This window comes from Microcaecilia unicolor, chromosome 2 (genome assembly GCF_901765095.1).
Source record: "Microcaecilia unicolor chromosome 2, aMicUni1.1, whole genome shotgun sequence".
NCBI lineage: Eukaryota > Metazoa > Chordata > Amphibia > Gymnophiona > Siphonopidae > Microcaecilia > Microcaecilia unicolor.
Window position 1 is genome coordinate 429,325,819 of NC_044032.1, and position 21,293 is coordinate 429,347,111.

General features: G+C 44.8%; 2 protein-coding genes across 6 annotated transcripts in view; one reads left to right on the plus strand and one right to left on the minus strand.

The window, feature by feature from the left end:
- Positions 1-9,896, minus strand: part of TBCK (TBC1 domain containing kinase) — a 436,713-nt gene extending 426,817 nt beyond the window's left edge. The window contains exons 1-3 of one of the 2 annotated variants that reach the window (XM_030190773.1): positions 9,843-9,896; positions 9,475-9,586; positions 2,372-2,614 (exon numbers count right to left, since the gene is read on the minus strand). In XM_030190773.1, coding sequence (XP_030046633.1) covers positions 2,372-2,564 — 193 coding nt within the window. In that variant the 5' untranslated portion in view covers positions 2,565-2,614; positions 9,475-9,586; positions 9,843-9,896. The remainder of the gene's footprint in view (positions 1-2,371; positions 2,615-9,474; positions 9,587-9,842) is intronic. The other variant, XM_030190774.1, reaches the window with a different exon arrangement.
- AIMP1 (aminoacyl tRNA synthetase complex interacting multifunctional protein 1) overlaps positions 5,541-21,293 on the plus strand; it is a 106,257-nt gene continuing 90,504 nt past the window's right edge. Inside the window, exon 1 of one of the 4 annotated variants that reach the window (XM_030190778.1) lies at positions 5,541-5,547. In XM_030190778.1, the coding sequence (XP_030046638.1) occupies positions 5,546-5,547 (2 nt within the window). In that variant the 5' untranslated portion in view covers positions 5,541-5,545. Of the gene's footprint in view, positions 5,548-10,062; positions 10,163-10,366; positions 10,401-10,639; positions 10,813-21,293 lie in introns of those variants that run through there. The other 3 variants (XM_030190777.1, XM_030190779.1, XM_030190776.1) reach the window with 3 other exon arrangements.

Consider the following 21,293-nt stretch of genomic DNA (forward strand, 5'->3'; position numbering starts at 1 on the left):
CCTTCCTCCTTAAAAAAAGAAACGGAAAGAAAATAAAATCAAAAAAAGGCAAAGGCGCTCGTCAAGAGCGTCCTTCACGGACGTGCTTGCCCCCACCCATCCCCACCTGAATATGCCAATGCTCCCAGCTTCCCCCCTGCATCCAAACCAATCATCAATTCAAAATAAAAAGCACAAATTTTTTGGGATTTTTAGAAACTTTCAGGCTGCCCCGGCACCCCTCCTTTCCCTTCCTGTTTCCCAGCTCCGCCTCCCACCATTCTCCGTCTCCGCCCCCCCCCCCCCGAGATCGTGGCCGCCGCTCCCCCCCTCCACCGGGCTCCCCCTCCTTCCTACCGGGCCCGCGCAGCGCCTTTCAACTCTCTATGGTGCTGCACGGGCAAGAAGAACGCCGAGTTGTTGCATCTTCACTGTCTTCGCGTCTCCTTTGCTGCTGGGCCCGCCCCCGTCTGACATAGGTTACTTACGTCAGACAGGGGGGCGGGCCCAGCAGCAAAGGAGACGCGAAGACAGTGAAGATGCAACAACTCGCCGTTCTTCTTGCCCGTGCAGCGCCTTAGAGAGTTGAAAGGCGCTGCGCAGGCCCGGTAGGAAGGAGGGGGGCCCAGTGGAGGGGGGGGAGCGGCGGCCACGATCTCGTGGGGGGGGGGGGGGCGCAGCTGGGAAACAGGAAGGGAAAGGAGGGGTGCCGGGGCAGCCTGAAAGTTTCTAAAAATCCCAAAAAGTTAGTGCTTTTTATTTTGAATTGATGATTGGTTTGGATGCAGGGGGGAAGCGGGGAGCACTGGCATACTTGGGTGGGGATGGGCGGGGGCAAGCACATACATGAAGGACGCTCTTGACGAGCGCCTTTGCCCCCTCCCAAAACACACGTGTTTGTGGGTTTGTTTTTTTTTTGTAGTTTTGACATTTGTGGCATGCGCAGAGCAGCCAGCATAATGCTTGGCTGCTCTGCGCATGCTTTAGGGGCCGATCACGGATGGGGATTACACAGATTTGGTGCATTGTACTTTACAGTACCGCACTGAACTTGTGCGACTTGTTTTTTTGGTGCATTCTTCGTTTTTTAAAAATCGTTAGGGACTTTAACGTTTTAGTTTGTAACGTTTGTTTGATGCATCTGGGCCCGAGTCATTTGACCAAGAAATAGAAAGCATCAGACTGCTAGGGCAAATTCTAAGACTGGGGCCTGATTCACTATCTTTTTTTCTATTAGTTTGCATCTAGGCAGAGAAATACTTAGTGAACCAGGCCTCACTTAGTAAAGCTAGTATAAAGAGAGAGAACAATGAAAGGAAAGACAGAAGGAAGATCAGCAACTTTAATATGGACTATAAATTTACTTCAGAGAAAGATGCGTGATTATCTTCACGTTAGATTTGACACAGGCAATGGCAGAAATGGAGAGTAGTAGGAAGCCTTGTGATCTGGGAGGGTGAAACTAAAGTTTGTAGGTATGGTGGAGCACAATCTTACACTAAGCACACAAACAGCATATTTTGCACTGGGTTCTGAGATAAAGAACATGCAGTTCATTTTCACAAGTAGGGCCCTGTTTACTAAGCTGTGTTATAGGCACATTAGTGTCTTTAACGCATATTAACCATGTACGCGTCTTAAACGTGTACACGCTTACAATATCCATATAGGCGCCTACACGGTTAACGTGCGCGCTAATTGAAGGCACGTTAAAACCGCTGATGCACTTTAGTAAACAGGGCCCGTAGTCTGCCATTTGTAAAAATGTATTACATTCTGAGTTAATCAGCTGCTGCGATAGCGAATTACTTTGAATGACAATGTACTTCATAATTCAGTGAAACCCTGCACACCAAGATGTCTTCATTGACAGGTTTTCATAAAAAAGATGAGTAAAGATATAGTTATGTAGTTATCTTTTTGTGAACAATACAACCACCCAAAACCAAAAAATAAAATAAAATAGGTTGAAAAATATCATTAAATCTGTGTTAAAATGAAACACACCATAAGGGTATTTCAAAATCAAAAAATAAAATATGTGCTTAGTAACTAACCCCCCTTTTACAAAGCCAAAGTGAATGAGCTGTGCCAGCATTACACGCAGATTGGAAAAGGGGAGCAAAATTCAGAATGTGTTCAGAAAAAGTATAGAAAATCCTTTTTTTCAACTATTTGAGAAAAGTGTTATACAAACATGGCTCATATCCATCTTTAGCAAACTTTCACCAAATTGGTCCAGCAACTCAGAAGAAATCATGCATATCAGTACATTAACCCCCAAAGGTACACAATTTAACTTAAACAGTTCAGTCTGACACCTAAACACAATTGTGACTTTACTACAGTAAACATAAATGCAATACTTAAAAAAAAACCACACACAGCTTACCATGCTTGCCCCTGGAAATATCCACATACTGACAAAGTCTAGGATGAGTCATAGTCTTCAGGAACTGAAATCGTCCTAAAATTTTGATGGAGTTTGGGGTCAGAGGAAGACCATTGCTTCCACAAACATCATGAGGAAGTGCAGAAGCAAAGAACGTGAAGGCACCTATCTCGGCATCCTTGAAGGGAAACATTCTACCACTTCTCTCTCCTCTGTCTCTTGAAACTCAAGAGCAATGTGTCACTGAAAAAGAAAACAAACATACTGAGATGGAAATCTTGGAGCCGTTTTTCCAGAACACCTGTATAAAGAAAGAGCATAAAACCAAGTGGACATACATATTTATTTATTGCATTTGTATCCCACATTATCCTACCTCTTTGCAGGCTCAAAGTAGCTTACAATTCATTATGGATGATGGAAATAGAGGAGAATATACATTTGGTTTTACAGAGGGTTTTGGGTTACATGGTGGTGAAATACATGATAGTGTTAGAGCAAAAGACATTATAGAACATTTCTGGATATATTAAAGATTGTACAGTTACACGTGTTGATCTTTGTGATATATCTTGTCGAAGAGATAGGTTTTCAATAGTTTGTGGAAATTAGTCAATTCATGGGCCGATTTCAGGTTGCGTGGCAGCGCGTTCCAGAGCTGTGTGCTCATAAAGGAAAAGGTAGATGCGTGCATTAATTTGTATTTCAGTCCTTTACACTTGGGGGATGAAGATTGAGGAATGTGCGAGAAGATTTTTTTGCGTTTCTGGTTTAATATACTAAAATACTCCATTATTAAAACTAAGGGCTTCTTTTACAAATTTGTGCTAGCGATTCCTGCATGGCATATGAAAGGAAACCCATAGAAATTGAATGGGCTTCCTCTCATTTACTGAGCAGGAATCGCTAGCGTGGCTTTGTAAAAGAGGCTCTAAAACAAACATTAAAAAAAATATTCATCACTACTAAAATAACACAGGGGTCCTTTTACTAAGATGTGCTGAAAAATGGCTTGCAGTAGTGTAGGCGCGGGGTTTGGGCACGTGCCAACCCATTTTTCAGCACGCCTGTAAAAAAAGGCCTTTTTTAAAAACTTTTTGCCGAAAAAGAACATGCAGCAAAATGAAAATTGCCGCACGTCATTTTTGGGACTGAAACCTTACCGCCAGCCATTGACCTAGTGGTAAAGTCTCACGTGGTAACTGGGTGGTGATGACGCGCACCAGAAAACAAAAATATATATTTTTCAGGTGCACTTAGCGCATGCCCGCCAAAAATGAAGTACATAAGTACATAAGTAATGCCATACTTGGAAAAGACCAAGGGTCCATCGAGCCCAGCATCCTGTCCACGACAGCGGCCAATCCAGGCCAAGGGCACCTGGCAAGCTTCCCAAACGTGCAAACATTCTATACATGTTATTCCCGGAATTGTGGATTTTTCCCAAGTCCATTTAGTAGCGGTTTATGGACTTACAAGAGCCACGCGGTAACTCCATTTTGACGTGTGTTGGGTGCACGTAGATGCCTGCACGGCTTAGTAAAAGGGCCCCTGAGTTAATGAAAACCATACAATAATAAAATTCTAATCCCAATCAAAATCCTTGCTGGGTGTTTAAAGGTCCTTTTACTAAACTGCGTTAGGCACTAATATGTGCTTAATGCACTTAAAATGGTGTACTACAGGACAAACTCATGCATCTGCATTGATTGCTGAATTAGCGTTCGCTAATCTGGGTGCTAACAAATGTTTAAAAATTGTTTTGAGGAGCAGGCGACGGGGGAGGAGAGTGGGTGTTCCTGTGCTAATCAGCAAATCCGCATTACCACATGCTAACTAGTTAGCACAAGATTACCGTGGGAGCCCTTACCACCTACAACATTACTGCATTCATTTTTAAAAAAAAAGGAAAAAAAAATCAACCATCTACTGCTGCAGTAAAAATAGCCATAGCATGTGGGAAATACCCACACAAGGGCATGATAAGGCCAGTTTTTGCCGCAGCCTAGCAAAAGGAACTCTTAATGTTGAAATAACCCCTCAATCTGTAGAAAACACATGCTACAATTTGCAAGTTCCCAAGATACCTCAGATAGGAATAAAACTGGCATTTTAGAACTTATATTGAAATATCATTTAAATTGATGGGTTTAGCTTGAAGAGTAAAAACACATTAGGATACCCTCACCAGCATTAGAATTCTGCAACATCATTTGTTTCTTAATACGTACAACCAAAGCAATTTAGCTGCCCTGAATTAATGAAAAAGGAAATGCTTTCAATAGTCGTGCTTCAATTTGGTTGTTTTCTGCCTTTAGTTGGCAGGGGGGCGGGGGCCCACAGATTATGGTTTTAAAATGTAAGCATGACAATATGCACAGGACAATGGCTCCCAAACCTGATCCCGGAGGCACCCCAGCCAGTCAGATTTTGGGGATATCCACAATGAATGTTCATGAGAGATATTTGCAAGCACTGCTTCCACTGCGTGCAAATCTCTCTCATGAATATTCCTTGTGGATAGCCCGAAAACCTGACTGGCTGGGGTGCCTCCGGCGGGATCAGGTTGGGAACCAATGGCATAGAAATGGTCTTTCATTACTCTGTAATCTGGTGGTTCCCAAACTGTGAGTTGGGACCAAACTGGATCACAGCAACAAGGCTGCTCCCCTCCCTCTGGATGGTCACTGTGACCTATGCTCAGTAGTGGCAGACAGCATGAAGCCTGTCCGTTAGTGAACATTTACACCTCCTGCCTCCTCCTCCTGTGTAGGCTGCCTGATAGACTGGAAACATGTGCAGAGTACTGATGTCTTTTGAGTGCATGCTGACCTACAGGGCCTTGTGCTTACTGCTGCTGCTGCTGGCTTCATGCTTTTGGTAAGTAGGGGAAGTGAATAGAGCAGGGGGGAATGGGGCTCTGCTATTTAGTTTTCATCAAAGTGATAATGTGGGGTCCTACAGGATAAAAGATTGGGAAACTAATGTAATCTGTGAATTGTCTGACATTGCAATGACTATCACATTTTATATTTGTAAATCACGCCGAGTCTATAAACTGAATGAATAAATTCATGTTATGAGGATATAATGGAGGAAGAAGGAATCCTTATGCATTACACCAACTGTTCTAAATGCCAACAGCCTGCTTCTGACTCTATAACCTGCACTTCAATGTCTGCTTGTCCCAATTCTCTCCATCACAAACCTAAACACTCCTAAAACAGTATTTACCATCCTTGGTCTGGTCATAATGGGTTGCAAGTAACATGCATTAAGTACACTTTTTCATGATCATCATTTGACATCATTTTGTGGTATGTCTAACTTAGAAGTGTGCAAATAATGGCGCTAGAAATTCAGAGCCGGAAAAAATTGGTGCTAAGCGCAATTCTTTAAAGGGTGCGTGTCCTTTACAGAATTTCGCTTAGTGCTGATTCCCACACCTAAGTTTAGGTGCCAGACATGCACCTGCTGAAACCTGAACCCAAGTTAGTCACACTCCAGCAACTGAGATACCTTGGACTCTCCAATCCCCTATACCAGCTTATCCAACTCCTCCCTGAAAAGCACGGAGCTCTTAAAGGGAAGTGTGCCACCCAAACGATTAGCCATGAAGACCAATGAGCCGACACCATGAGCACCATATTCTTCAAGGGAAGCCCACAAGAGATCATACCAAAGAAAACGCCAATCTCCAGCTTGGCCACTTCCTGAACCAGTGTCCTCTGATCAACCAGCAGAGCATCTACGATCACAATGAAAACACACCCTAGCCACCAATCCACCATACATGGAAGCCTAAAGTGCTAGTTCAGAAGTACCAAAACTGAGCCTCAAGATCATCTCTATCCTCCTATTGCAGGGATCCTTAAGAGTTCCACAACCATCCACTGGAATGGTAGTCTTTTTAGCGACAGCCATCACCAGGGCATCCACTGTAGGCGGCCAAAGTGAATCCCTGTTCTCCTTCAGGATAGGATACAGCTTCCCCACAGAATGTGCAACTCAACACGGAATGTCAGGAGAGTTCCACTCCTTAAGAATCATATCACGAAGATCCTGATTCATGGGAGAAGTTTTAGGTGACCTCCGGATATCCCTCACCAATGAATCCATCTCTTTGTCTGCACTTTGTGCTGCCACCTCCTCATCAAAGTGGAGGACTGCAGACACCAGATAAATAAGCTCTAATAATTCCTCTCTGAAAAAGATATGAACCACCATAGGATGCAAGTCCCCCACCAAAAAAGGACCTCCTCAAGCAAATCCTGCTCCATGTCTGCCATTGGCTGGAGTACAAGCAACAGCATCCCCTGAAGAGCCCTCCCCCCCCCACCACACCACACACACCTGACTGCCAGGCACTGTAGAGGGTCCAAACAAACTCCAGAGGAAAACTCAAATTTCCCTGGAGTCTCCCCCCTTCCTATCAGTCATAGAACCAGGCAAGGAACCCTCCAGAGACACCTGTGGTGGTAAATACGCCCTGCGAGCTGAATCCAAGATGGCGGCACTTCCCACTGTAATCAGATCTGCCATCGCCATCTCCTGTGCATTCGTCACAGGCATGGATTAAACCAACTTGGACGTCAAATTCAGTTCCCTACAAAGCTGGCATGGAGCCCCCTCGACCTCAACACCTTGCTTACCGCATGTGTAGCAGCAGCAGCACAGCTTGTCTGCACTCATTGGCACTGTGGGGTAAGACCGCCTGAGCCACAACTCCCCAGGTGCAAAAACAGCCAGGCACTCAGTCCTGCTTGCCCCATTGTTGTAGCTGCAGATCCTCATTGACTTTTTATTTATTTGTTGCATTTGTATCCCACATTTTCCCACCTATTTGCAGGCTCAATGTGGCTTACAGTGGCTTGAGAGGAAGGGACCCAGCCTTCCAGGTGCAACATCCCCAGGGGAATGTGGCCCCGGAGGAACAACCACCTCAACAACAACCAACAGAGGCAAAGGGATTTAAACCCAAATTAGTATCAACATTCCATGCTACCAAACCCAGGGCAAGCAGTGGCTTCCCCATATCCATCTCAATAACAGACTAAGAACTTTTCCTCCAGGAACGTGTCCAAACATTTTTTAAAACCCAGATATGCTAACCGCTGTTACCAAAATCCTCCAGCAGTGAGTTCCAGAGCTTAACTATTCTTTGAGTGAAAAAATATTTCCTCCTATTTGTTTTAAAAGTGCTTTCATCTAGTTTCCTCAAGTGTCCCCTGGTCTTTGTACTTTTTGAAAGAGTGAAAAATCAATTCACTGCTACCCATTCTACAGCACTCAGGATTTTTATAGACTCAATCCTATCCCCTCTCTACCCCAGTCCTCTGTCTTCCAGATCACACTACGATATAGAGGCATTATAATATTCTTGGTCTTATTTTGCATCCCTTTCCTAATAATGCCTAGCATCCTGTTTGCTTTTTTGGCCGTCACCAAACACTGAGCAGAAGATTTCAGAATATTGTCTACAATGACACCTAAATCTGTTTCTTGAGTGGTGACTCCTAAGGCAGACCCTACCATCAGGTAACTACGATTCAGATTATTCTTCCCAATGTGCACCACTTTGCATTTGTCCACATTAAATTTCATCTGCAATTTAGATGCCCAGTCTTCCAGTTTCCTAAGATCTTCCTGCAATTTTTCACAGTCCGCATGTGTTTTAACAACTTTGAATAATTTTACATCATCTGCTAATTTAATCAACTCACTCGTCGTTCCGTTATCCAGATCACTTATAAATATGTTAAATAGCAGCGGTCCCAGTACAGATCCCTGCAGCACTCCACTATTCACCCTCCTCCATTGAGAAAAATGGCCATTCAAGCCTACCCTCTGCTTCCATCCAATAACCAATTCCTAATCCACAAAAGGACATTGCCTCCTATCCCAGGGTGCAGCTAGATTGAGAAATATTGGCTGGCTGGGGACTGCACAGGGGTCTTGTGCAATTCTCACAGCCCATGTTCTCAGTCTCCATCTACTGGTAGAAGTGCATAACCCAAGCATCTTGACCGGTCTGGAATGCTGCTAAGGAAGTCTTTTTTGTTTGTTTTCATCAGTTTCTCAGCCTTGGGCTTCTAGGTTTGTGGTTGAACTAATTATGGCACACGTGTCAGCTCTTCAGATGCAGTAGTGCTTGATGCACATCTCTATACTAAGCAACTCCTTCACTACGTGTGTGTATTGGGGGGGGGGTCTATTCAGTTTAGTAACACCATCTATTTCAAATGCTGGGTCCTATGATTTATGAGGTCTCAGTAAGTTCTCTGCTGTGTATGCAGCTGTTCATTCTCAGAACTAGGTGGGCAGTCCACCCGCCGTGCTGCAGACCACACAGATAAGAACAGACTTCCTTGCCCACAGTGAAAAGTACCTACAAAAGAAAAATTATCTTGATTTTTTTTTTAAATTAAGTGCCTACTACAGACAAATATTATTAAGAAAGTGACGAACACCTACACCAGCACAGCCACTCCATAGCCCATGACTGAACAAACAGCAGAGCCCAACCACCAACACTTGCAGACAGGGCTGGTACAAGGGCATTGGATGCCATCTAGGCAAAACTTCAACCTTATGCCCCACTCCGAGATGCCAATTACTTAGTTCCAGGCTGGATATTTTTGGCCAGTTCTGGCTTTGAACTTATATCCCAAAGCAGCGTGGGATGTGTAGTGTCTGATCATGTCGATTAAAGTCAGTGCTACAAGTCCCATAATGGAATGGGGTGGTGAGAAAATCTAGGACTGTCCCAAAATCTCTAGCCTTGAACTGGATAACTTGGCATCCCTGATAATTAAAAATTCAGGCCCCTAATCTGCCTTCCCCCAAGACAACACACTATAAATGTTAAATTTTGGAGCTGGGGGGAGCTCACATACAAAAAAAGGGCAATTTCTAAAAGTCATTTACCCATGTGAATGGGCTGCTTGAAAACTGACCACTCTTACTGCAGGTAGTATACAATGATGGTTCTTTGAGCTCGTGTAGCTGTCAAGATCTATTGCTTTACCTACAGCTGCTGTATGCCACCCCCAGAAGCTGCTACTCTAGGCAACTGCTTAAACTTGCTTAATGGTTGGACTCACTCTGCTTCCAGTCTCCCAGAGGAAGACACAACACTTGTGTCTTCTAAACACTTAGAACCCCAGGTGGGAATAGACACTCTCCTGAGAGCACCACAGCTGAAAACGTTTCCCCCTAATGAAAAAAAACAAAAGGAAAGAAGGGTCATACTTTCAGCTGTCTCATGCTTCCCTTCATCCAATTCTCTCTCTCTTTTTCAGGCTGAAAAAACAGCGTGAGCTTTTACAGAAAAAGGAGCAACTGATAAAGCCCGAACACCAGTGCTATAGCTCCCAAATCGCAAATCGCTTCCTAGTCTTTCCACTTTTGCAGTGTATATATATTGCATTAAGCAGAACCTTGAGGTTTCCAACGCCTCCCTTCCTCTCACCTATTTTATTAGCCTTATGCCCGTTAAAACGGGCGAGATTTCCAGCTACCCTCCTCGCCAGGTCGCCGCTACCGTTCCCTCCCCCTCCCCCGGTGTCGCCGCCGCCTGTCCTCCACCCGGGCCGGGCGCTCTATGTTCGCTACTGAATTTACAGCGCCGAAACTGCAGCAGACAAATCAGCTGAGCTCTCCCGTGGGCCTTCCTTCTCTTCCTTTGTCCCGCCCTCGTGTGACGTAACGTCGGCGGGGGCGGGACACAGGCAGGAAAGGAACTGGAAGGCCGACTGGAGCTCAGCTGATCTGCTTGCTGCGTTTTCGGATGTAAGTTCAATTGCGAAGAGAGAGGGCCGGGGAGGGGGGTAGCGGCGGCGACTCCGGGTGGGGGGAGCGGTGGCGGCGCCGCGGCGACCTCAGGAGGGGGGGGGGGGAGGGAGCGGTAGTGACCTCGACGGTTCCCTCCCTCCCCCTTTGCGCAATTTCCGTCTCTGTGCCGGCCCCGTCATCACGTATTGACGCGGGAGCGGGACAGAGAGGGAAAGTGTCTACTGCGCATTTGCGGGTGAGTACGGTCACTCGCAATTTATATTTTATAGGCTAAAAAATAACTAGGCTAAATGTGCACAAACATGCAATCACAACAGGAAGTCCCAAGTCAACAAACACATCCGGTTGTTCACTATACCACGAATCAGCAGTATACATCTTGTACTTTCATGCCTTCAAGCTTCTTCCCTTGCACTGCCTCCTCCCATTTAAACTCCCCCCCCCCCCCACCACCTATTTTATTTTATTTTTCTTGTGGTATTTAGTTGAAATGATAGAGTAGTTATTAGTAGAGCTGAGCATAGCTGATCGGACAGCTCTACTTACAGAGTTGTTGCAGAAGCTATTATAGGACTTGTGACCAGTAATTGTCTAAAACTGAATCCAGAGAAAATTGAAATTTTGATGGTCCTACATCTACAGATCTGGTAATCTTTCCCTTCTTGACATCTGGCAATGATACTGAACTGACTGCACGGTATTGACATACCTCCCACCCCTTTTCGCTCCCCACTTTAATATATCTACATTGTAATTCTTCTCCCCTTCCCTCTTAGTCCTGTCTTTCAATATATGTAAACCTCTGTAATTTATGTATTTTTAACTTGAAACTTAAACTTAATGACCAGTGCTCGCAGTTTATTTGTTAGGGTTTTGATAAGTAGTAGTAGTAGTTTATATACAGCCATGTTGAAGAATGTTTATCATTTTTTTACTACACATTAGATCTGATTCGGCAAGGCAAATCATCGAGTTTAAATAATATATAAAATTAAATAAATATCAAGAAGATCTGTTGCCAGTAAAGTCTAATATCAATAAGTTGGGGGTGCAGCTGGATAACCTGACATGGCTTGTTCTAGAATCTTGCCATTTCCCTTATAAAGTCTCTATACTACTCGAATAATCCAGTATTTTTCTCTACCTTCAGCTGGTGGTATGTCATGCTAACAGTGCTTCTGTCCAGCTTCACACTCTACTGGCCACAGCTGCACAGTATGGTCAAGCCTAATTCACTGCTCCTAGGTCACAGTTTCAGGACTGTACCTGGTTGAGCTCAGAGCTTGGCTTTGTAGCCCCCAGTTGCACTTTTTAATGCCACTGTGTGACTTGCAAGCTCATTTTCAAAGCACTTAGCCTCCCAAAGTTCCATAGAAACCTATGGAACTTAGCCTCCCAAAGTGCTTTGAAAATATGCCTCTTGGGCTCTGTCCTGAGGGGCCTTGCCTGAGGGGTGAGGGGCCCCTTCCCCCACCCCACATGCCCATTCACCCTGTTTGGGTGTGTTCTTCACAGACTCCCCCTGCAGCTCCCAGGTATGCAAAAGTGCTCACTTCAGCAGCAGAACATATACCAAAAAAAAAAAATTCAGTTGGCTTGGCTATCTTTATGCCCTTTGACAGGTACTAATGCTGTTGTAAACTACTACTACAGTACTTATCATTTCTATAGCGCTACTAGGCGTACACAGCGCTGTACACTTGAACATGAAGAGACAGTCCCTGCTCGGCAGAGCTTACAATCTAATTAGGACAGACAAACAGGACAAACAAGAGATAAGGGAATATTAAAGTGAGGATGATGAAATAAGGGTTTTGAACAAGTGAATAAGGGTTAGGAGTTAAAAGCAGCATCAAAAAGGTGGGCTTTTAGCTTAGATTTGAAGATGGCCAGAGATGGAGCTTGACGTACCGGCTCAGGAAGTCTATTCCAGGCATATGGTGCAGCAAGATAAAAGGAACGGAGTCTGGAGTTAGCGATGGTGGAGAAGGGTGCAGATAAGAGAGATTTACCCAGTGAATGGAGTTCCCGGGGAGGTGCGTAGGGAGAGATGAGAGTGGAGTGGTAAAGAACTAATTTAGGAAATTTCACTCTGTTGCGCACCTAGAGAAAGCCAGGAACAATATGCTGGAGCAAGCTAGACCGAGGCAGTCAGGCAAACTGCCGCATGGTAGTGCATGCTGGCCTGCATAAGTCTGCAGAGCCACTAAGCAGGGATAATTGATTAATTTTATAGTATGTAAATGTAGCTCATTCTGTTTCTTTTTTTTCTCAATGAGCGGTTTACATGAATTTTTCCCCTCCCTCCTTAAACTGAAATGGATGTATTCCTCTTGACAGTGTTCCTGCCAAGGCACATTGGCAATTAGAATTCTCCCTTCTCCCTCAATTCATTCACAGGGAAAATAAATCCCTGATCATGTGAAGGGCTTTTCTTAATCTTGTCCATCCCAGGTCCCTCTGCAAGGAGGGGGGAGTCCCTAGGGGTTCCAGTGGTTTTTTGGTCGAGCCAGGAAGCATCCTGATGTGTAAATTGCCTGCAGTCCTGGGCAGTCTGCCTAACTCTGCAGGAGTTTCAGCCGCTTCTTGAGGGGAAAGCATCCAGAGTGATGTCGGACACTGCCATGGCGGTAGTGTATGTAATGGTGGAGCCAGGAATCAGGTGGTGGCCCTAGAGGCAGCGTGTCTCTGTTCTGTGGGTGGAAACCAATCTGCAGACCCTTTCGGCTGTCCACATTGCAGGCAAGGACAAGATACAGGCTGAAGTTCCCAGTTGCGCTGTACTGGATCCAGAAGAGTGGGAGCTGAGGCAACAGGCTTTTCAGGTCATTCTGGATGACTGCGGCCCTCCTCAGTTCAACATGATGACATCCAGGATCAACTCTTCAGTCAGCGGAGGAAGCCAGCCTCCCTGGGGATAGGCATCCTGGTTCAACCATGGCCGTGGGAGTAGACCCTCTACATATTCCCTCCGTGGCATCTGGTACAATATCTCTTGTGCAGGATTGCATGGCACCAAATGGCCTCACAGGCTGTGATAAGCAGTTCTCTGGCACTTCCTGGTGAATGATCCTCCTCAACTGCCCAGGGGTCAGGATCTGCTTCTGCAAGGGCCAGTACACATAGATGATCTGGATTAGTTCTGGCTTATGGTTTGGCCTTTGAGAGGAGACATTTGGAGATGCATGGGTTCTCTCCCACAGTGGTCTCTACACTGCTCCACTCCAGGAAGGCCTCTAGATCCCTGGCTTACATCAGGATCTGTGAGTTCTTGAATCTTGGTGCGGGGAGCAGTTCCTTTCTACCTGGAGGGCTCAGATTCCTGATAATTTGTGGGGGGGTTGCAGCTAGACCTAGATCAGGGGCTGGCTCTGAGCTCCCTGAGGGTCCAGGTGATGGCTCTAGCCTGTTTTTGTAGGAAGGTGAAGGATATCTCTCTTGCTTTGCATAGAGTGGTGGCTCGATCCCTGAAGGGGTGGTTCATCTGTGCCTTCCGCTGTGCCCTCCTTCCCTTCGTGGGACCTCAGTCTGATACTCTGGGTGCTTTCCAAGGCGCCATTTGAGCATCTGCGCTCAGTTTACACCAAGGACTTTACTATCAGGGTGATGTTTCTGGTAGGTATCACCTCTGCTCATAGAATCTCCGTGCTGCAGGCACTATTTTGCCCGAATCCATCTGTCCTTCACAGAGGACTTGGGGGTCCCTGTGTATAGTCCCCTCCTTTCTGGTGATGTCTCCATTCTATATTAATCAGGAGATCTGCTTGCCCTCCTTTTTGGTGGAAGGTTCGGCTCCTGAGGATCAGAAGTGCCACGAGCTAGATGTCAGGAGGATGCTGCTCAGATACCTGAGGGAGACTAATTAATTTTGTCTCTGTCTACCTGTTTGTACTTTCCATGGCCTTTGGAAGGGCCAGGCAGCCTCTAGGCCTTCATTGTGAGGTAGATCAAGGCTATTGAGTTTGCCTACATCGGCAACAATTGTCCGGTGCATCAAGGGCTGATGGCTGACTTGACAGACTCAGGCCACCATCTGGGTTGGAGGCTCAAGCTGTGTCCCCTGAGGACATTTGTAGGATGGCGTTGGTCATCCCCCACTTCTTTGCTAAGCACTACAGGTTGAAGGTGTTGGTCAGAATCTGCTTGGACTTTGGCAGCACCGTCATTCAGGGGGCCTTGTCTTCTCCACGCGATAAATTGCATCGGTATATCCCCTTTGTGCAGAACAGTGAAGCTGACACTAAAAAAGGATAAATGTCTTACAGGATAATATATATATATATTTTTGCTTGGGGTTGTGGGTGTGCTCTGTGCTTCCTTTTCAGTGCTTCAAAAATAAAAAAAATTTAAAAAATTCATTTTGTGATTGGCAGCCTTATGGTGTTCCCATGATATGGCTATATCTTGGTATATGCAGGGTAGCGAGTGTCACTCTTTGGAGTTTTGCTCGCTTGATTATCATTGCAGCTGCAGTAGTTGATGTGTCATGGGTGCGTTACTAAGGGGCCTTCTGCTACTTGGGCAGGTGCATACTGGATTGTTGCAGAGAGCACCTATGCTTATGCTGGCAGAATTCAGTTTTGTCTACCTCCACCCCCTAGTAAGAAGGGATAACTCCCATTTGTGCAGAAAGGTGTCGCTGAGTAAAGAAACAAAAATTATCCAGTAACGCATAATTTCTCCTTCTTTTCCATCTTTGGTGTGGAAATAAAGCTTTACATTAACCCCCAAATTCTGTGTATTGCACCTTCAGTTGTGCGTGCTAATTTGGCCGCACAGCTTAATTGATTAACAAGCCAATCAACACTGATTGGTACTTAACCAATTAGTGGCAATAAGTGGCTTTAATTAGAATTAACACGCACAACTTTCTAGGCATATTCTATAACGTGATGTGAATAAATTCTAATACATATAGTCGAAAAGGGGGCATGGCCATGAGCATGGAATGGGCGGGTTGTGGGCATTTCAGAAAACTATGTGCATTATTATAGAATACGTTCAAGGTATTTAGACCTGGTTTTAGGTGGCCTAAATGGGTACGCCTAAATTTTAGTCGCAAGAATGGCACGTGAACATCTATATATATAAAACTCACCCTCAATGTTCTATTGTCGGATGACGTCACTGAAGCCAAGGTTCGTAAGTTCGAAGCTCTGAAGCCAAGAAACTCACAGCCTCGGGGCCCCGCCCTCGCGTCAAACATTATGACGTTGAGGGCGGAGGCGGAGCAATTCACTCACATCGACGACGGCCAGGGCGCCGCAATGGGCCACCCACTGACGACGAAGGTGTGTTGGGTGGGGGGGGGCCACAGTCACACATCGACGGCGTCGCAATGCCGTCACTAACAACCAAGGTGCGTTCGGTGGGGGGGGGGCACAGGAAAGCCTTGCTAGCGCCCGTTTCATTGGCTCCAGAAACGGGCCTTTTTTTACTAGTATTCTATAAACTACACCTAACTTTAGGTGTAGTTTATAGAATCACACTAACCGTGTGGTTTTAAGTCACCGTATATAGAATTTCCCTCCCCCCCACCCCCAAGTGTACAGATTTGGCTGTTCTTATATATGCTTCTGTGACAGCCTCTGAATTATCTTACTGTCTTACCTAGGATGCTGACCCCATTGTTTGTGGTTGATCCTGAATTCAGTCACTTGGGTGCTGGAGGGTAGTGCCATAGCATATCTTATTTTCCCTTGCTTAATATTTAAGATATTATTGACCATTAAGGCTCAACTGCAATGGTACTTGCTTTTGCAAGTGTTTTGATCCCCAGAAGATCATTGATGAGAAATGTTAGGCCGGTCTTGCTATTTTGTGGGATAAGCATTATTGTTAAGGAGCTTTGTTGCTTTTTGTCAGTTGCTCAAGGCATATTTGTTTGACTTATCCTTCTTAGTAGGTATGCTTTTGTTTTCCTAGAATCTGGCTTTTGTTTGCTATTTCAGCTGGTATGTTTTAGCAGGGGGTTTTGTGTGGTTTTATGCTGGGTGAGTTGGATTGCTTTGGCTGCGGACTTAGGATGGGTGTATATGCTGTTGCAGCTCAGTCAGAGGTAGGACTGGGGTAGACGAGGTCATAAGACTCTCCACTTCCTTGTAATGGCTCTGTACTGTGTAATCCAGTGTAGCCGCATCGTTTCTTTACTGAAATGATAGGATGTTTTTTGTTGGAGTAGCTTAAAATATTGAACATTTTGATTGTACTACTTGAGAATGCCCTTTGAACAAACTACTCTGGTTGAATCACAAACACTGAGATCGTACTTTTCTTTAATCATAGTTGTGCGGTAGTAAAATATATTTTGATAACCGTGCATATATTATAGGGATTTATAGAACCGTAACACACCCCAAGTCAGTCAGTATCCTAGTTTAGGCTGGTTGGGAAGGGCATGTTTAACGAGTTGTATTGGCATTTGTTTATATTCTTTGTTATAAATTTATTTAAAAAAAAAAAAAAAAGGAAAACCAACATTACTCCTTGTTCAACAAAATCAAATCAGTATTGCAGCCAGTAAGCACCCAAGGTATGACCAAAAAAAAGGTTATTCTAAATTGTTGGCAAGCTTTCCAGTGAGCCGCTATTTTTTATTTTTCTTACATTTGTACCCCGCACTTTCCCACTCATAGCAGGTTCAATGCGGCTTACATATTACATACAAGTACTTATTTGTACCTGGGGCAATGGAGGGTTAAGTGACTTGCCCAGAGTCACAAGGAGCTGCTTGTGCCTGCAGTGTGAATTGAACCCAATTCCCCAGGACCAAAGTCCACCACTCTAACCACTAGGCCCCTCCTCCACCAGTTGAGAGCAATGAATATGGCTGTAGGTTTTTGAGATGTGTGCTCTTCCGATGGGTGCTCCTTTTGTTGCCTTCGCCTGCACATGTTCATTTGGAATCAATGTGTGATGCAGCATTCTTTTCCCTAGCGCCATATCTATGGAATTCTAACACGAGCTACTACTACTACTACTATTTAACATTTCTAAAGCGCTACCAGGGTTACGCAGCGCTGTACAATGTAACAAAGAAGGACAGTCCCTGCTCAAAGGAGCTTACAATCTAAAGGACAAAAAGTGCTGAAAGCAGAACTTTCTTTCTGTAGGTTAAAGTCGGGCTAATTATGGTTAAGCCTTCCCTAGTTGACTGAGGCATTGGAGAGTGTACTGGGTCAGAGCTGCTACCTTGTGCTTCTTCTTCGGATTCCGTTTCTTAACCCAGAGGGGTTCCATTTTTCAAGACTGTCTCTGTTTGTGATGGGTCTTTCCTTTCATATCATGAATTTTGGCATTCCTTTCCATTACCTTATTGTACCCCGCTTTGCTGTACTTTTTATGTTAGGCGGTACATCAAGCACCCAATAAACATGGTTTTATCCACATACCACACTATTCTTTTACTAATGAATTAGGTTAAATTTGACTTAATAGCGCTTTCTTTTATTATGAATGGCTCAGAGATCTGCGATTTGAGTCCCATAACATTGAAACATGCTTAACTTTTTCCTTAATATTTTTATTAAAAATCTTGAATATACAAAATTAAAGATTCATTCACAATAATGTTAATTATACAACATAACACTACTTTGTTTGAAACTAAGGTTAAATCACCAGTAAGATCTAAATAAAACATCACCCTGATAGTAAAGTCCTTGGTGTAAACTGAGCGAAATTTATAAAAAAAAAAAAAAAACCCTAAAAATCCTATCCTGGCCATATGCCAAAAGAAAAGCAGCCTACAATGTCGCAATATCCATATTTTGGAAGCGTCTACTGCAGCATTTCCCAAACTTTTTGCCGCAGTGAAGTGTCAGGGGTGCCGCAACACATCTTGACCCTCCCGCCACCCACAATCCAGCATCACTCCCTACTTTCCCCTCCTGCAGGTTTGGAATCTGCCGCTTCCTACTTCTTCCCCCGCCGCCACTGCAGTGCTCGCAGCTTACATTTTTGGGCTGTCTGCGATTCACACAGGCACTGTGGGGACTTCCCTCTGCCGTGTCTGGCCCTTACAACAGGAAGTTGCATCAGAGAAGGCTGGATGCAGCAGACTGGGAATGCCCCGGAGTGCCTGCCTGCCTGCAGCGGCGGCATGGGAAAGAGAAGGAAGCGGCAGTGATCCTGGACCTGCAGGAAGGAAGGTAGCTAGCTAGCGATGCTGGATTTGGGGAAGGCAGAGATGTGCTGGATTTATGGGATGAGAGGGGCTGCAGGGAGTGGTATTCTGGACTTTCTGGCAAGAGGGGGCTGCAGGGAAAGGGAGACCCATGTGGCTAGCAGGGGGATGCAGAGACCCATGTGGCCGGAGGTGGGGTGTGGAGAACCATGTGACTGGGGGGGGGGGGGTGCAGAGACCCATGGAGGGGGAGACCCATGTGGCTGGGAGGGTGGTGCTGCGAAAAATTGCTTGGACAGTAAGGGTGTCGTGAACCAAAAAGGTTTGGGAACCCCTGATCTACTACTTTTGTTGACTTCTTCCAGGAATCCATCACCAATGGACCTTGATTTAGATGGCAAATAGTACACCGTTCCAAAAGGTGGAAGCACTGCTTCTGGAATTTCCTGTACTACATTCAAATAACTAAGAAACGTGTCTTTAGGAGAAACAGAACCCTCTCTAGGGAAATTTGGCATTCTTTATTCCTCCACTTCATCAAATTTTCTATATTTTCCATTTTCCACAAATTATACATTTCTGATTTACCTAAACTCAAACAAATTTCCTTAACAGCAGCCACTGATGACTCCCAGGAAGACAGTCTCTCTTAACCACAGACTATTCGCAACATTGAATCTACTCCTCAAATTATATGTCCATGTTATGTTGGGGTTCCATTTTAGCAAATCACAAGTGACTCTAACCTTGAAAACTTATGGAACAAATGGCTATGGAGGTGTATTGAAGTCATCTGTTGAGAAATAGGAACATCCGAAATCAGGGTTCTCCTTTCTGAGGTAACCTTGGTTACTATTCAAATTCTCAACACCTGGATTATTTACAGAAATAGGAATGTGCTGTGCTTGAATAATTGTCATTATTTGAAACATTATCTATAAATACCATGGAGTACTCAGTGTTGAATGTGAATGTCTTCAGACTACATAGCTCACTATTCAAAACATTCACCTCCTGGCTCGCCAACAGTATCTGATTATCTTGCTGGAGGCACCAACTCCTACACCAAGTAACGTTGCTTCCCTCTAGATAAATCCTATCTGGCTCTTACAGATTGATTTCTAGCACAGATCCAAGTGTGATACCCCACTGCACTTTGATACACTCAACTGTTTTTTTAAATATTGAACTGGTCACTATCGGGAATTTTCGAAAGAGAAGGGCGCCCATCTTCCGACACAAATCGGGAGATGGGCGTCCTCTCAGGTTCGCCCAAATCGGCATAATCGAAAGCCGATTTTGGGCACCCTCAACTGCTTTCCGTCACGGGGACAACCAAAGGTCAAGGGGGCATGTCGGCACCGTACCGAAGACGGGACTGGGGCATGATAACGGAAAAAAGAAGGGTGTCCCTGACGAGCATTTGGCCGACTTGGTCCATTTTGTTTTCACGACCAAGCCTCAAAAAGGTGCCCAAACCGACCAGATGACCACCTGAGGGAATCGGGTATGACCTCCCCTTACTCCCCCAGTGGTCACCAATGCCCTCCCACCCAAAAAAAAAAACCTTATATTTTTTTTTCCCAGCCTCTATGCCAGCTTCAAATGTCATACCCAGCTCCCTGACAGCAGTATGCAGTTCCCTGGAGCAGTTTTAGTGGTGCAGTGCACTTCAGGCAGGCAGGCCCATCCCCCCCACCTGTTACACTTGTGCTGGTAAATGTGAGCCCTTCAAACCCCACTGTACCCAAATGTAGGTGCCCGCTTTCACCACTTAGGGCTATGGTAGTGGTGTACAGTTGTGGGTAGTGGGTTTTGGGGGGCTCAGCACCCAAGGTAAGGGAGCTATGCACCTGGGAGCAATTTGTGAAGCCCACTGCAGTGCCCCCTAGGGTGCCCGGTTGGTGTCCTGGCATGTGAGGGAGACCAGTGCACTATGAATGTTAGCTCCTCCCACGACCAAATGCCTTGGATTTGGTCGTTTTTGAGATGGGCGTCCTCGGTTTCCATTATGACTGAAAACCGGGGACGACCATCTCTAAGGTCAGCCTAAATGTTGAGATTTGGGCGTCCCTGACCATATTATCAAAACGAAAGATGGACGCCCATCTTCGATAATACGAGTTTCCCCGCCCCTTCGCCAGGACGTCCTTAGAGATGGGCGCCCTTAGAGATGGTCATCCCTGTTCAAAAATGCCCCTCCACGTCACTGCTAAGGTTCACATAGCCATAGATTATTATAGAAGCACCTTTGTATGTACTTTTGTCTTATTAATAGTTATTCAAGTTTCTTTTCTTAAGTAATATTCATGTATTCATTTACATATGATTTGAACTTTATGAATTTTAATTTGATCTATATTTATTTATATCTGTTTGACAGTTGTAAGCCCCAGGCACAGCTTATTCTTAGGAAATGGAAGGGGTGAGAGAGAGAGAGTATTATGTGGATCAGCTGTAGAAGGTGGGAGGGAGAGAGACTGGCAGGACCCTAGCTTTTGATTTGGCTGCATGAGTCTCCCCCATGACCATATTATTTGTCCCTCTTGACATTTGGGTACTGGCAGACATACTTTGTAGCTGATTATTCTTTCTGGAAGTTCTGACAGTTGGTCTCAGTTTTGTCACTCAGGAATATGTATTACCTACCCCTGGTATTTGGTGGAGTATGAAAGGAGAGCATTCCCACAGCAGAATCCCTCACAGATTTGCTGGTTGTTTGCTAAGGTCTTGGTGCAAAAAAAAAATTAATGTTGTTTCATTTATATTTAATTTCATTTTTATGTTTTTTTTTAATACATTGTAAATAGCAAATGTAAAATGACAAAAAAACAAAACTGAATTCCATTTCAGATAACTGCACTTGCCTAGTGTTCACTGCGAGCTTTGGTGAATTTCTGTAGGAACTGAGAAATGGTGTATATAAAATAATCATCATTATCAAAATTGGCTTCCCAGACCTTCCAGATGAATTAAAAAAAAAAAAAAGATTCAGTTAAAAGA